This window comes from Lolium rigidum, chromosome 7, assembly GCF_022539505.1.
Source record: "Lolium rigidum isolate FL_2022 chromosome 7, APGP_CSIRO_Lrig_0.1, whole genome shotgun sequence".
Lineage (NCBI taxonomy): Eukaryota > Viridiplantae > Streptophyta > Magnoliopsida > Poales > Poaceae > Lolium > Lolium rigidum.
Window position 1 is genome coordinate 29,660,496 of NC_061514.1, and position 17,731 is coordinate 29,678,226.

The 17,731-nt window shown below is 45.0% G+C and overlaps 1 protein-coding gene across 1 annotated transcript; it reads right to left on the reverse strand.

Annotated features, from left to right (window-relative positions):
* Nucleotides 1-286: 286 nt before the first annotated feature.
* Nucleotides 287-1,606, reverse strand: LOC124678839. The gene has a single exon (XM_047214687.1). The coding sequence runs from the start codon at nt 1,604-1,606 to the stop codon at nt 695-697; it is 912 nt and encodes a 303-aa protein (XP_047070643.1). The 3' UTR covers nt 287-694.
* Between the last annotated feature and the right edge of the window lie 16,125 nt (nt 1,607-17,731).

Here is a 17,731-nt window from a genome sequence, read left to right on the forward strand (position 1 = left end):
AACCTTACGTGTGCATGATTTTCCAATGATTCGCAAGCACAAGTTTCAACTCAATATGCATGTACATGACTTGTTATTAAAAAAAGGTCCGAAACTTACAAATATGGTTACTTCATGTTTTCAAACTTAGGTCCCATGATCATGAATTCTTGAGATGGGTACTTCGCACAATATCCATACGAGCAGAGGAGGAGCTCGGAGCACCAGGAAGTGCAAATCATTGAACAGAAACTGCTTTGTTCAGGCAATTCCATGGTTTTCAGAGAAATAACCCAGACAGATGATATCATTCAGTTCAGCGTTAAACCAGGAAACTCAACACCCAAAATGGAGCTTCAGATATTACAGATTCTTCTTAAACCATTCGTCCACAAGGACGCCTGGAAATATACACTGAAGTTAATGGAAGATGGGAATTTCAGAGAATGCTCTGTACTTTGTGCAGATGCATACGCAGGTGTCATATGCAGATCACAACGAGGAGGTCGAGGAAGGCGCAGCTTGTGGACGCGCGGAGCAGCTGCGTCATGAGGCGAGGTGCAGAACGGTGCGCACAGCCGAAATCGATGCCGACGCTGACGCTCTGCTGGGTCGCCTGACGAACTCAGCTGACATGGCCGCGCGCCAATGCAGATCAGCAAGAAAAATTTCGATCGGATCGCGGTTTGGATCGGAGGAGGCCGGTGGGTGTGAATTATTGATCCCGGCCGAAGGAGTGGTGGATCTTGTTGATGAAATCATCCGACCGCCTGCTCAGCTCCGCCGCGCCGACCGACGGCTCGCGGGCCCTCGGCCGCGGAGGCGATGAGCGTGGCGCGTTTGGGGACGAGGATAACGCCGGTGCCATGGCAGGACGGGTCTTCTGCATGATGGCGTTCCACGTCGCGTCAAGGTCGTCGTCGCCGTTGGCGTGGTCGGGGTCGGCGTCGTCGAAGTACTCGGCCGTGGCCACCATGGGCGGGGGTGGGGGCAGCGAGAGCCCACGCTGAACGAATACGCGCTCCCGCGCCGGTGCCACGCTCTGAGTAGTGCTGGCGGCAGCGACGTAGGCCGACGAGGTGACGGCGGCGTAGGACTCGTCCTCATCGGACTCCGTGGTGGTCGTGACGCACGACTCGCCGCCGCAAGAACCAGGGGAGACGACCCCCTGCTCCACCGGAGAGACGGCCTCCTGCCGCCGCGAGACCAACTGCGGCACGCGGTACTCTTCGCCGCCCCGGACAGCATTGTCGGCGGACTCGAACTCCACCTTGCGCTCCATGGCGGGCCGTGCCACATCTTCGGTCAGCAGCGGGGGCGCGGGGTGGTGAGGCACCGGCGCCCACGGGTCCTTGTGCTGCTGCGCGGCCGCGTGGAAGTGCTTGCTGTCTGAGAGCTTCCAGATGACGAAGATGATCACGTGGACGGTGACGAAGAGGTAGAGCTTCCAGATGAAGGCGTCGGCGCCGGCGCCGGACACGAGCTGCGGGATCGCCACGCGCGCCAGGGACGCGGCCGCGGCCAGCGCGGCGGACGCGAACGCCACCTTCGCTGCCAGTAGCGTCGTCGCTCCTAAACTTCCACCGGGGCCGCCGCCGTGGATGCGCGAGGAGTAGCTGCCGGACATGGCACGCGCGCGGGCGCGGCAGAGGCGGTGGACAGGGCGGTGAGCAGGGCGCGCGGCAGCGAGGAGTAATGGAGCGGAAGGAGGCGGTGGGCAGAGGTGGAGATGGTACGGGGCTATTTATGGGGGAGTGTGGGAAAACAAATTCATTATTCCGCAAATTAGTCTCGAAATTTTTAACGGATGGGATTGCAATTGTCTGTAACTTTGGAAAAGAAAAATTACTCACATAGTAATTGTGAAGTTTACATCAAGGTACTCCCTCCTCCCAGTTCATAGGGCTTACGCATATTCCTATATCGTAAATTTGACAATGATAATACAACATATATAATACAAAATATATATCATTAGAAAGCTCACATGTTCTACTTTCGAATGATATAATTTTTATATTGTTCAATTGATATTATGTTGGATAAATTGATAATCTTGGGATACGCGTAAGCCCTATGAACTGGGACAGAGGTAGTACTCCAATATCTGAGTAAGACCGCCACATGCATCCACAATTAGTTGATTGATTCTGGAAAGGATACTTCAACTCACCCGGGCATTCCTCGGGCAGGGCCGGGTTTTGGGTCAGGCCCGAAAAAGCCCGAACCTACATTCCTAGGCCCGAGCCCGGCCCGGTCCGACCTTCGGGCTTACAAATCAGGCCTGAACCTGGCCCGAACAGAGAAAAGCCCGGCCTGGCCCAACAAGCCCGGCCTGAACTAGGCTTAAATCTGCAAGCTCGAGCCCAGCCTAGCCCGATGTTCGGGCTTCGAAATTAGGCCCAAACCCTGCTCGACATGCAAGCTCGACCCGGCCCAGCCGGAATTTTCGGGCTGTGTCGGGCCGGGCCGTCTAGGCCGGGCTGCCCATGCCCAGCTATAACTTCAACCCCCTAGAGAGTAGAGATCAAAGGCACACTTGGTGTCGCATAGAGATAGGATATTCAGTTTGTAGTAGCTTTGTTAATCTTAAAACATGTTGGCACTAGGTTTTTTTGGAAGTAAAAATAAGGAACTTGAAATGACTTTTATACTAAGATATCTTGGCATACTTGGAGGAGAACATTTAATCCGTGTGTAAATGGCATGAATTGTTTCGATGCATCACCATTTGTACGAGAGATCACATCACATAAATTCGCACGAAACAAAATCAGATAATTCAAGTTAGATCAAATAATATCCCCTGCATATACATCGACATGTACGCCAAGGCTAATCCAGTCCATGTACAAGACTTCATATGGTGATCGCATTTCAGGAGTAGGGAAATTAAGCTCAAGGAAATTTCCGTAATGCAATTTTACGCCTTGATTGGATGTCCACCCCACATTTCCAATTTCACTTTCCTTATGTCACCATAGGTTGTGGGAAACATTCAAATTGCCAAGGGCTTGAACAAACGGGCAGTGGACACGCTCAACCTGGACGAATTTAAGCTTGTTTTTGTTCCGGAGATGCTCCGCATAGTCATTTGTTAAAACCTGAACTTCTAACGGTTCCACCAAAGTTGGTGAAAATCTGAATTTCCTCAAGTATGTGATGTCATACAAATAATACGATATGTAACAAAAAAAAGTAAGGGATTGTTGTATAGACGTGCATTGCACGTGCACGCTTACTGGTAGTAGTAGTAGTAATAATAATAATAATAATAATAATAATAATAATAATAATAATAATAATAATAATAATAATAATAAGCAACTGAAACTGAGCATCCATTACATGTGCTGAGTGCCAGAGGCGGAGCTATGTAGAAGTCGGGGGGGGGGGGCGGTGCAATGCTTAGAAGAGAATTTTTTGAGGGCGTCGCCGCCGGGCACGGCGCGCAGGGGGCGCATGGGGAGGGCGGGCAGCCGAGGAGGGCGGCGGCTGATGCAGCTGCAGCTGCACACAAAATGTACTAGGATTCAGCCACAACGAATTAAGGAACAGTAATGAAGAAGAACGGGCCGGGAATGCAGCTCATTACCCTCGTCGGAGTAGGAGGGTGGAGTGGCGCCGGAGATGGTACGGGGCTATTTATGGGGGAGTGTGGGAAAAGAAATTCATTATTCCGCAAACTATTTTCGAAATTCTTAACGGATGGGATTGCAATTGTCTGTAACTTTGGAAAAAGAAAACTACTCCCATAGTAATTGTGAAGTTTACATCAAGGTACTCCAATATCTGAGTAAGACCGCCACATCCACAATTACTAATTGATTGATTCCGGAAAGGATACTTCAACCCACTAGAGAGTAGAGATCAAACGCACACTTGGTGTCTCATAGAGATAGGATATTCGGTTTGTAGTAACTTTGTTAATCTTAAAACATGTTGGCTCTAGGTTTTTTTAGAAGTAAAAATAAGGAACTTGAAATGACTTTTATACTAAGATATATTGGCATACTTGGAGGAGAACATTTAATCCGTGTGTAAATGGCATGAATTGTTTCGATGCATCACCATTTGTACGAGAGATTACATCACATAAATTTGCACAAAACAAAATCAGATAATTCAAGTTAGATCAAATAATATCCCCTGCATATGCATCGACATGTACGGCAAGGCTACTCCAGTCCATGTACTAGTACATGACTTCATATGGAGATCGCATTTCAGGAGGAGGGAAATTAAGATCAAGGAAAATTCCGTAATACGATTTTACATCTCGATTGGATGTCCACTCCATATTTTCAATTTTACTTTCCTTATATGTCACCGAAACTTGTAGAAAAAAACATTCAAATTGCCCGGGGTTTGAACAAATGGGCAGGGTACACGCTCAACGTGGACGAAATTAAGCTTGTTTTGTTCTGGAGATGCTCCCCATAGTCATTTGTTAAAACCTGAACTTCAAACGGTTCCACCAAAGTTGGTGAAAATCTGAATTTCCTCAAGTATGTGATGTCATACAATAAATAATAAAATATGTAACAAAAAAAAGTAATTACATTTTGTTGCCGTGTTATTATGGCAAAAATTGATGATGTGGTAAATCATCATCCTATTTGCTTGTCCAATAGTATAAACATGATTTACGTATCTATAATACCAAATACATATAAATAAAAAGTACATTTTATGATGATTTAAATAAAATTAATTTTTATTACATATATTATTACTTTGATAAATATTTGATCAAAATTTATAAAGTTTGAGTTTAACTAAACCTAGGAGTAATTGTGAACTTGAGTGAGTAAGGCCATCTCCAAGGCACACGCATAGAAGGGCGCCCGTTCATAGGATCGACCTTGTCAACCCACTCCATCGACATCTCTATTTTTATTTTCTGAAAGTAACACCAGCGACATCTCTGTAGTATTTATATTCTACAGTATGTCGAACGACCATCTGAAACGAATCAGACAATCTGTCAATCACGATAACGAGAGGAGACACGGAACGAGACAGGCTCATGCACCATGTCCACGGCAATGAAATGGACGGTGTTCTTTTTTTCCAGACTTGTTTTTCCAGCGAATTTAGCATGATTAACTGCAATCGCGCCATCGCTGACAGGTAGCTTTCTGAAGCCTTGGGTCTTGAGTGTTGACCCTCCACATGTACGGACGGTGGTAGATGATACCAATCCGTTCCATTTAATCACGTCGCGCGCGGACGCACATGCACGGTCCAAATCGGACGATATCAGGGCGGATCTCCAGCGCAATACCTCTCCCAGGATGGCCTATGAATGAGATTATATATATGAAGAAAAAGAAATTAGCGGTCACGCTCCTACTTGCGAAGTCCAAAACGGTGTTGCGAGACGCTTTTCGTCGACATAGTAATTAAGGTACAAATGGGAGATTTTTCGGCGTACTTTGGCTTTTCCAGACATGATGCAGAGGTTAGGTCATGCCAGCGAAAATGATGATCAGAATAGTGTTGAATAGAATTATCTAGTCACTTTCAATAGATCGGTCTTTTGGTTGAACTAGCTAGTGCATACAATTCTATATCAGAGCTACAATGTTCTGGATTCAAATTCTAGCCAGGGGCGTACCCACGTTCAGCTACCAGGACACCGGGTAAAAGTTGATTTCCTCAATAAATTTTAGCAATTTGCAGTGTGTGACACCCCTAACTGTAGGTGGAAAATATGTGTTGCTCATTCGATGACACCGGGATGATTTTACTCTAGGTCCGTCCCTGATTCTAGCCAACGCAATATTACAAATGAGTATTTGCGGCTTTCGTAATAAAAAAAATTCACCGATCCATGTCCAAACTGCATATTCCTTGGTATTTATATTATTCAATTCATATATATACTTGACAAGTACGTAAGTCGCTCTGGTCGGGCAGGGGCCGGGAACTAATCTTAATTCTCTGTTCTAAACAAAATACTCCAACAAACCACAAGTTTAAGACTAAGCATGCATCATTGGAAATGCTATAGTGAGATAAAATAAAAACTTATGGCATGTAGCTAGTAATATTTTTAAAAAGGTGGCATACGTATAGTACTATGGGTACTGAAAAACAAACAAGTGTACATGTACTGGCTCCATTCTTTTTTTTTTGACAATCAATACCACATATATTCATAGCAACAAATAGTAAATGGTAGAGATACATGAACTGACTCCAACGATTACAAAATAAAGTGTAACAAATCTTCGAGATCTTCAATTTCTTTCTTCTTCCAGAACACAATCTTGTACTCTTCTGAAGGCAGCCAAAGATAGATAACGAACCATAGACCTGTAGATACCGATGAAAGTTCTCCCATAATTTTTTAAGCCGCAATGCCAAGGCTGTGTGCACGCACACAACCATTAAAGCAGTCATACAACATCGGCAAGAGTACCAACACCAGTATGTCAGGGAATAATAACCGACTAGCTTTGTCGTCGTCGATGGAGAGCCGAGAGTACGAATCACCATTGTCGAGGACGTAGCAGCCGGGACAACAACTGCGAGGATAATCCTCCTCGCGGCAACAACGACAAAAGATCCAAAATCGATCTGGCGAAGCAAGATCCGAAGATCCATACCTAGAAAATTGTGATTGTTCAACACCACCATTGACGCCGGGAAGAAGATCTCGTCGCCGAACGAAAGGCCGAAGATCACTTATTGCAGACGATGCCATCTCCATTGAGGGGAAACCAACAAGAAGACGGCTACCAAAATCCTAACATAATCTAATAAAAACAATACTTTTATTCGAAACTCCACACATAGATCGGGTTCCCCACTCCTCCCGACGCCGGCGAAGCCGACCGGAGGAGGGGGAACCAATCTATGGAGAAGGATAAACTGGAGGCGGCTAGGGTTGAGGCGGCGGCTGAGAGGAGAGACGAGAGGATATGAGCCAATACTCGAAAAACAACTCTACTGGCTCCATTCTTACAAGTTCGGGAAGTAGCGCGCTTATACGTTTGTTAAGCTAGAGCACTAACGGCAAGGGGCATTTGTCTAATTTAAACAAGCGGGTTGGTTTCAAAGCTGAAATGCCAACCGCAACCACCGATGCTTAATTAATTTGGTTCCCTCCGTACGTTCCAGTTCAACAGGAGTGGCTTTCTTCGATGCTCTCTTTAGTTTTAGCACAGCTTTGTTCGTTGCTTCTCCTAAAATTAATACTACTTGGTGCGCTGAAGAATTATATAAATATGAAAGAACATATCATGCTTGCATACTTAGTCGCTCTCCATTCGATTATTGTTTAGTTGGAACCACCCAAGAGTAAGCCAATTAAGAACTGGTTAAGAATATCTGCTGAGAGGTCAACTACATGTGCATTATAGGGTAACCAATTATTTCAGTACTAAAAACCTGAACTTGGTTATGCAACTATGCAAGCAATTAAGCAAGTGCAGTGCAGGTAGGAGGAATTTCATATACACACGGATTATTCAGGTATCCACTTGTAGCTTCAGGTGAGACCAACCGTCCGTGGCTTCTTGGGAGGATTATATTATGTCCAACACAAGGTTATGCCAGACAGGTTTACAATTTTAAGCACGCGCAACACTTTGCAGCAGCGCATATTATTGAGCTGCATATACTAACCAGTTGAAACGAAAGCTTGAACTTGCAATTTGAATGTGGCGTTTGCTAGCACTGTATCACTAGATCAGTTTATTCTAGCTTCCGTCTGAAGTACATGAATCTTTGCGGCTCGATTTGAAATGATCTTGGATGGTTCTTGCATGGATGATTGATGGGTCCTTCACAAGCAGACAGCTGGATCACCATCACTCAAGGGAATAGCAGCCATAAGTACCAAACCAATTGCAAATATACATTACATACATGGTGGGGATAAGCTTTGTCTTATCTTTCTCCATGGCCGGTGCAATCGTGCATCCCCTGGCCCTACCTCTCTTTCTTCCTCTCTCTTTACACTAACGTCGTCGTCGCTCTCCACTCTCCAGTCCGCACTAACATTTCCTATATATATGAGATGGAATTATGGATCATCTCCTCTTCCTGCCTCCTCAAAAGAAAGAGGAAAGAGAAAGAGAAAGTGAAGAAAGGAATAGGACGGATCTAAACTGGAACTGCTTCTGACGAAGGCATGTAATCTCAGTGAAAGCGATGACCATGCATGCCAAGTGGATTTTTCTTCACACCAAAGTCTCATGATGATGACCACTAAGCTGGGTGCTGCCGAACTGCCGGAGATTCACTATTGGGTGCAACGAAATTTCTTCTTTGCTTTGTCTTGCTTCTGTAATGCCTGGCTTCAATAATCAAACACTCAATTTTCTCAAAAATTGCTTTTCAGACAAAATACATGCGTGCCATAAGGCTCTGAATATCAGTCGCGGAACCATCCCCTCTCCTGACACCTGAACCAAGGCTGTAGGTGCACCAGAAGGGATCAACTGAGGCTTGTACACCGAGTCCGGGAGCTGGAGGTCATGTGTGGCATCATTCCCGCATCCAACAAAAAAGCTAGTGGACTTGGGTAACTTCAGAATTGGGCACCGAATGGTCAGATGTGCTCCAGAATCACAAACTAAACAGGAGTGTAGCACCTTGCAATCCTTGGTAGCATGAGTATTAACGGCGCATTTCCAACAGCGCCCTGCCTTCTTCTGTTTCCCAACGGGTGCAGCCGGGACGGGTACACCCTGAGGTGCCTGTAAAGGTAGCGTCGCAGGCTCGACAGGGGGCATCATAGCCGGCAACGCCGGTGGAACCGGCGCCGGTTGCACCATAGCCGGTGCTGGCTGACCCAAGGCAGGTGGTGGCGCTGCACCCACAGCCGCAGTATTCTTCTTCTTCCTCCTCTTCTTCAGCTGCCCTCGTTGTGGCGGCGGATGTTGTTGCGGCGCCTGCTGTAGAGGTGGTTGCCCCAAGGGCTGCTGACTCGGCTGAGGGTAGAGAAAAGCTTGGCCTTGGTAGTGCTGGTACTGTGGTTGCGGTTGCATGTACTGGACTTGAGGATCCGGCATGCGCATCGGCGGTCGGAACCCCGGTTGAGGCGGCATTGGCGGGGGTGCTGTCGATGGCGGCATGGGAGTGCCCGTCGGCCACCCTTGGAACCCCGGGGGACCCAGGTATGGGGCGTTGCTGGCCCCCGGTGCAGCAGCCGGCCGCGCCGCCCCCGTCGCTGATGTCCCAGGTTCTTGCATGGACGTACCCGGTGGCACCGGCGGTCGCTGCGGCCCGACCATCGCGGGCACGGAGATACCCCCGGCTACAACTTGCGCAAACGACCGTGGCAGCAGCAGACTCGTCGAAGAAACAGCAGGCGACGGTACAACGTCGAGGCGGCTGGACGAAGGGACGACGGATCGATTGACAAGCGAAGGAGACGGGGTTGTAGCGGCGGCGTGATTAACTCTGGTACGAGGAAGGCACGATCGTAAGATCGTCTGCCCTCGCTCACTAGGTCGACACACACGACGCGGCCCAGTCTGCAAGCCCATGATCGCCCGGCCGAAGCAAGCCCATCGCTCCTGCGGCCCGGGAGCCACCGATCCCGCCATGCAGGATTCGAAACGTGGCCTCACCGTCGCCACCGTCTGCGACCCCGGCTAGGAAAGGATCTCGGCCGCCGCGATGGGCGTAGCAGCAACTGACTCCGTCACCACGATCTCCGCCCTGGGACTGAGGCCACGATCGCCCACTCCCACCGTAGCCTTGGCGAGGAAGTCAGCTAGAACGGTCGGCGGCGTGATCCGTTTGGACGGCAGCGGCCCCTTCCACGCCTTCAACCGCAGCGGCGGCCTGGGCATCCGAAGACCTGTCGGTGAAGACGACGTAGGCCTCCCTAGGGCTGCCGGTTTCACAAGCCGTGGCGGAGACGCCGATCTCGGCCTAGACGAACCCGGCTCCGATCTTCGTTCCCAAGACCTCGAGTCAGCCGTGGGGAAACCAATCTTGGTCCAGAAATCGTCAAGGATCTCGTCCCTACCCAGATCACCGCCGCGCTCGATCGGAAGGACTCGTGGATCATCTTCCAACCCCCGCCACGCCACATCCTCCGCCACCGAGATCTCCTCATCAACCTCCGATAGCTCATCCAGGAGATCGAATCTTGATCCCGAGCAAGGGGAGGTCACCACCGGCGAAAGCACAGGGCACGCTGGCGGTAGGATTAGCCGCCGCCGCGATTTCAAACCCGGCGAGCACCAGTTCGCCTCACTCATCGCCTTCCTCGGTTGTGGCTCAGGAGCTGTTTTGATGACAGCGTAGTGCAAGGCCTATGAAAATCTTACTGATGCATATGAAGCTGAGTTGTTAGCAATTAAGGAAGGATTGGTGTTGGCTCTTCAGTACCCTGACACACCACTACTGCTACAATCTAATAGTTCAGCTGTCCTAAAGACTCTGGAGGAGGAAGGTTTGGACCGATCACCACATACCAAACTTGTGATGGAGCTGAAACAAGTGATCAATGGTTCAAGGGAGCTTGTTCTCATGAAAGTAGATCGTCAACAGAATAGAGTTGCAGATTGTTTAGCGACTCATGCGAGAGTGGGACAGTTCAGCCGGCTTTGGTACGACTGTTCCCCTCGTTTTTTATCAGACTTAGTAGCTTGTGATTGTAACCCTATTATTGAGTAATAAAGCTCCCACCTTCTACGCAAAAAAATATTCAACTTTTTTTTGAGGTATATTATCAATACAACTGTTTTCTCTAGTAGTGGCGCGAGTAGAACAATGTATGCCTTTTATTACAACGAGTCAAAGTCTGGTCCTGGCATCACAACAGGTGGCGATTAACTAAAAGAAAGGGGACATGACAAGTTCAAAGTTCAAAGTTTCCCGGTGACAGAAATAAAAACGAGATGCAGGAACAGGTAGTGCAGTGCTCCTTTTTGCTGCCACATAGAGAAAGGTGGCTCTCATCGTGCATCTCAGAGAAGACCTCACGTTTGCTAGCAATCGTGCATGGGGCATTGGGACGAGGTCCTAAACAATCAAAAAAAAGATGACGCCTGACCCACTGCGTTTGTTTGTAAGTAATGTTCATGATCTAGCACATGCACAAGAGGTTCAGATCCTGGTGTACGCAGCCGTCTCCAGGAATTCGGGGCCCCAGTGCGACATATAGAGGGGCCCAAGTTTTAGAAAAAAACATATGATATAACCAAAGCATACATTTACTTAATTACGTAACTTTATTGTTGTACTAATTGACTCATGAATTCATTGGTCAACTAAGAACTTACATAGATTGATTGATTGAGCATTGATTTATGTTTGATCCAGAATCGATGACCGAGATGTGATTTCGTTCCTGGTACTTTGTTGGCATAATTTGTTTCCCTGTTGGGAATTAGGGACTGACTTCGTGGGGTCATCCTTGAGGATCTCCATGTTTACATAGATCTCATGTAAGTATAATATTCAATGCACGAAATCCTAAATATCATAGCATAACAATATATATTTACAATAAATCTTTGCATAAGTATTATTTTGTCCAAGACATTTGCATACATAAGAATTATGGTACACGATGTATGCTTCATACCAACAAAGGGCTACATTTTATTGGTTTGATTTTGCCCTGCAACTATCTGTACAAGTTAATAATCTCATCGGAGATTGTCCAATACTGTGGACTGTTAGCACCAGGATGCACACCAAAGGTGAACAGAAAAATCTAATGGAACGGTTGTGTGGTCATGAAAATGATTATTCCATTAAGGAAAAAGTAACCTGGAGTTAGAGTGTTGAGTTATGGCTTGGACAGCACCTGGTGGCAGATGGTGATGGATCGCCTGGCCGCTGGCGCTGTACAAATGTGCGACTACCGCGCTGCCGCCAGCGAGAGGCGCTGTCAACAGAAGCCGATCGCCGATCGGGAAATCGGAACGTCAGGAAGAGCTACAAGGGTTGAAGATGAAATTGCCTTTGCAACTGGCTCCAGGACAGAAACTAGGCTGCACTAATCAATAAGAAAGCTCCACAATAAAGTACTCTGCTACCTTGTTGGGCCAACTTGGGGGCCCCTGCTACCTGGGGGACCTGTGCCGTCGCACAGCCCGCACAGGCCCATGGACGAGCGTATTTATAGAAACTCTGTACTCCTGATCCCAGAATGAGCGCGGTAAATTCCGCGAAAATGCCCAACAAATGTGTGAAAATACGAAAAAATCATGCATATAAAGAATGGATGCATGAACTTACAATGCAAAATTGGAAACTTGAACATGAAAGTACGCACGGCGAAAATTAATAGTGCAAGCTCCGTACCTTGCATTTTCCATTTTCTCTCCTTTGTGGAACGATCATGAAACTTCTGTGTGCATGATTTTCCAATAATTCGCAAGCATAAGTTTCAACTCAATATGCATGTACATGATTTACTTTTTTTTTAAATGTCCGAAACTTAAAAATCTATTTTTTTTTCACGTTTTCAAACTTAGGTCCCATGATCATGAATTATTGAGATCGGTACTTCGCACAATATCCATACGAACAGAGGAGGAGCTCAGAGGCCTACACCATGTCGGAGCACTAGGAAGTGCAAATCTTTGAACAGAAACTGCTTTGTTCATGCAATTCCAAGTTTTTCAGACAGCAAATAACCCAGACAAATGATATCATTCAGTTCAGCGTTAAACCAGGAAACATGTTATCCAGCCGTATTTAAACATCCAAAATGGAGCTTCAGATATTACAGATTCTTAAACCATACTTTCAGAAGGAAGCCTCGACATATATTACACTTAAATTAATGAAGGATGCGAGTTTGAGAGCATGCTCTGTACTTTGTGTTGAACTGTTGATGCATATGCAGGTGTCATATGCAGATCACAACGAGGAGAGGAAGGTGTAGCTTGTGGACGGAGCAGCTGCGTCATGAGGCGAGATGCAGAACAGTGCGCACAGCCGAAATCGATGCCGACGCTCTGCTTGGTCACCTGACGAACTCAGCTGGATAGCATCAGCCGAAAGACGCTGCCGTGGCAGAGTATGCTGAGGCCGCGGCAGAGGATATGTCGATATCTCCTCACAATCACAGATTCACAGCAAGAAAATTTTCGATCGGATCAAGGTTTGGGTGGAATTATTGATTCCGGCCGAAGGAGCGGTGGATCTCCACCGCGCCGACCGACGGCTCGCAGGCCATGGGCCGCGAAGACGATGAGCTGGGGGCCGTCGCTGGACACTTCTTGTGCATGATGGCGTTCCACGTTGCATCCAGGTCGTCGTCGCCGTTGGCCAAGTCGTGGACGGCATCGTCGAAGTATTTGGCCGTGCCCGTGGCTGGACACTTCTTCTGCATTGACACTGTAAGTACCTTATAATTTTTTAATTGCCAGCTTTTTCAAAAGGTGCAAAAATAGGTTTGAGATGGTGATGAGATGTGTCAATCATTTTTGTTGCATGATATTTCTTGTATCTCTTGGTAACTTAAGACTTAAGTACACAATTATCTAAGCCTACTATGAGGTAGTCATTGGTTTCACTTATCTCCTCATCTATGAGTTTTGGAGTTACATGATGCATGGAGAGAAAACTAGCAGCAAGAGAATGGATTCATTTCCATCGGACCTTAGACATTCAGAAGGTTGCTTTCTTCTTGCCTCATTTTTCACTGTCATACAATCTTCTTCATCTATCATGCATGTCTATATGCTATTGCTCTTGATACATACAAAGAACATAATGTGAACAAGATAATATCTAACCTATGGACATGTAATAGGCCAGATAGATATATAATGGTGTTTAGTGTCTGGCCAGACTTTTGTCCTTTGAAGCTGGTGATTATATAATGTTTTTGGGGTCTTTGCATCTCAATATTTTTAGTCCGTATAATGTATTCAGTTAATGGTGATGAAATGCCATCAGAATAGAATGGTGCCATACTATAGTGTTGTATCCTTGCTTTAAAAAAGTTACTCCATAGGTTTTCATGAACTAAAAGATTGGCTTAATTACCTACATAGAAGATAGAATCATGAGCGGTTTCTTCAGCCCTACCTTTTAGCATTTTGAATTAACAAGATGTGTAGGTGAATAAAAGCTATATTTTATGAAACTAACTAAAAGATTGATGTGAGTCAAAAGATCTATGTTGCATTGTAGAAACTGCATTGACGTGCAAGCCTGATTTTGTTACATTTGCAATCGATTCATCCAAATAAAATATAATATTCATAAAAGCGTGATCATGTCCGAGCATTTCTACAATATAAAATTCAAAAGACCTATCCTTTATCTATTAGCTTTCCCATTGATAGAACATAAAATCCAGTCCACTAATGAAACCATTTTTTCTTAATGTATTAACTTTTCATTCTCATCATGTATAGTTTCACTTTGCCATGCCAACTAAAAACTTTGTATTATGAGCCTGGTAAACAAAGAAGTAAATTAAGCCTTGTTAGGACTCTCTTATTGCAATAGAGGAGCCTGATCTTATTTGTATATGTTATGTGCTTTACTGTAAGCTACTTTGAGGAGAAAGGGTGAATGGAGATGATTTTCAGCAATGATTTTACACATGTTTCCTGATCATATATTGTAACACTATTTCTTGTATAATAGACTAGCCTGACCTTACTCTCATATGATGTTTTATTGTGTAGTGAATGATTCTTAAGCTGTTTTGAGGGGAAAAAAAAGAGAATGAAGATGATTTTCAGCAAGGAAAATTAGACCTTCGGGGCAGTCTGTGTTTGGCAACATGCAAGAAAGAATACTACTTCTATATTATTTTATTTGCAGATTGTAGTTCTGAGCGAAGGAATGAACTGAATGGTACATCACAACATTTGAGCTTGACCGATCATTGTGTCTTCATTCTCTCATTGGTGTTTGATACTCCCATTTTTCATGGTGGAGCAAGGACATCTAGAGCTGATGTGTGTAGTGCTAGTAGTTTATGTAAGTATCTCTCATATCATGTACATTGTATATAAATGATTTCCTGTCTAGCCTATGTGCATCTTAAATGTCGCTGGAGGCATCTTTGGTATCTATGGTGCTATAATAGCACAAGCTTCTGTTTTCAATGATCTAGAATTTGTTTTTGAGGTTTTACCAGGATGTTAGGAGAAACTGATAAGTATATGTTTCATGTCAAAATAACTTATCCTAAACAAAGTAATTAGTTGTAGATGGAATACTGGTCCTTTTAGTAAAATTTCAACAAAATGGCATGTTTAGTTCTTGAGGCTGTTGAGTATTACCATCTTTCGCTGCTTGGTAATTGTTTGCATGGAGTGGGTTTACTAGCCCATGGGTTTTGAATTCTTGGCTTCAATGTAGACAAGAAATATCATGATCCTAATAATCAAATATGTTGGCAATTGGTGCCAATGATGCCGCCCCGCTAACGAGGGAGCGAGGACCGACGTGACATATTGTATGAATTATTATTTTGACTACGAGCATCACCGAGAGCAAGATTCTTTGGGATCCTTGAGAGTGGAAAGGAATTCTTTTGAATTATCGAGAGTGGAAGGGATGCTTCAAGATTCTTGAGAGTGAGGAGATTGTTGTATAGACTTGCGTTGCACGTGCACACTTACTAATAGTAGTAGTAGTAGTAGTAGTAGTAATAATAATAATAATAATAATAATAATAATAATAATAATAATAATAATAATAATAATAAGCAAGTGAAACTGAGCATCCATTACATGTGCTGAGTGTTAGAGGTGGGGCTATGTACAAGTCAGGGGGCCACCGCCCCCCCCCCCCCACCCCCACAACAAAAGGAACGGGACCGCTGCCACGACGACGATGGCCTCAAGGATCACCTTCTTGGCCATGCAGGCGCTGTCCGTGCGTGCAGGCTCCTCTCGATCGACCTTTGCTACCTCTGCTGCTCTGTTGTCTGCTCTGTTTTGCTTGGCGAGGAAGGAGGAGATGCGTCTGCGCGGAGGCAGGAGGAGACTCTCGTACAATCACATCTCCGGAACCAGAAGGGTGATGTCCAAAAATATCCTTCGCATAGCCTCTACCAGTATACAGTAGTACATCCGGTGATGATTGATTTTGTGTGCTAAAATGTCTCCGATGATATTCAAATTTGTTGCACAGATGATAACCTGCGAAAATCCAACATAATCAAATGTTTCTACTTATAATTCAGTCCACTATGGGGTACTTGGGCCAGAAAGAAGGGGAAGAGAAGAGAGGCCCCGGGATTAGGTTAGCTGGGCTGGTCCGGTTAGAGGTTAGGGTTTCTTTGTTTTTTCCTTTTCGATTCAAAAATCTGTTTTGAAAACTTTTGAAATTCAAACTTTATTTGCAAATATGAATATTTGAAAGTATTTTTTTTTGTAGTTTGGTTTTAGGGTTTGTTAAATAAACCATATGGGATTGAACAAATTGAAATAGGGTTTATAAAAATAATTTAATTTTGCAAAACACATGGATATGATATGATGCATGTATAAAGGAAAAAAAGAACAAGCAATTCTAATAGGGATATTTTCGTGGACAATTACATATTTCCCTGATATTCACGCTGATCTCGTTGTATTGCCTGAATTAAAGCATCTTGCGGCCATCCAAAACCTGATTGCCGACTATACTGCTCAAGGGCCTTGAGCTTCAGGGGATCCACGAGTTCATAAGCCTCCGCATCGTCTCGCCGAGTATTCGTACGATTGGTGTGTCTAGCTTGTTGGAGCATAGATCCCTTATGATTTTCGGGGAGCTGGTCATTCAAGATGCACCTTGTCTTGAGAGATTGATCATAGTTGGTCTAGCTGCTATATCAAAAATCTAGGTTCTCGAGGCACTGAAATTCAAAGTGTTGGCGCACGTGTCCAACGGAAGCCCTACCGTTGTGTTTGGATGCATATAATTCGCCCTTAAAATTGAATTGGAATGGAATACCAAAACCAAGATGGAAAGGAAACGGCATCCAATTCAATTCTGTTGTTTGGGTGTGCATGGTATTTATTGGAGACATAGTCATTGAGGTATCCAGTCTTTTTCTTCATCTTTGCTTAAGGTCCTTTTCTTCATCTTGAAATCCATGTTTCTGTTATTTTTATTTATATATATGTACTTCTTTCCTCCAGAGAATTATCCCCACCAGCTTGACATGGTCTCTGCGGCACAATCAATATCTTGGCTCTAAATTGTATTGGCCCCAATCTAGGTGCAGATGTTTGATTTCTTAGATGCTTTTCTTGCACAGAGAAGCTATACATCGATGTGAATATATTTTCTGTTAAAAGTTAACAACTCCAGCAGAACGGAAGAGTTGCACAAATATGTTGTGAGCTTTGGAACACTGGAATAATATATGGTACACGAACATCATTTTTGGGTAAATTTTTCCAAGTTTATTACAACGACAAATCTAGTAGTCACACATCCATCGGATATGCTAAACCCTACGGATGGATTGCTATGGAAAGAGACTTACAGGGTGGCTTGCAAGTTGTTAATTGGTTATAATCCTCTCACCTCCAGTGATTTCTGGGTTGTAACCCAACTAAATTTCGCCACATCCTTCCGTAGGTGAATTCCGTAACATGCAATCTGTATGTGTAGCATATGATACTTTTGAAAGTCATATATATATAAGCAACATGTAATGTGACTATGTTGTTCAATAGTCCTCAATTCACACCTGATGCAACTCACCTGATGTTGATTACATGCGAGCTATGAAGAAGTTGCATTATTGTTGTTGTAGGCCATATATATACACTTCTCTTTTGATGCATAGGACAGGAAAATCATAGG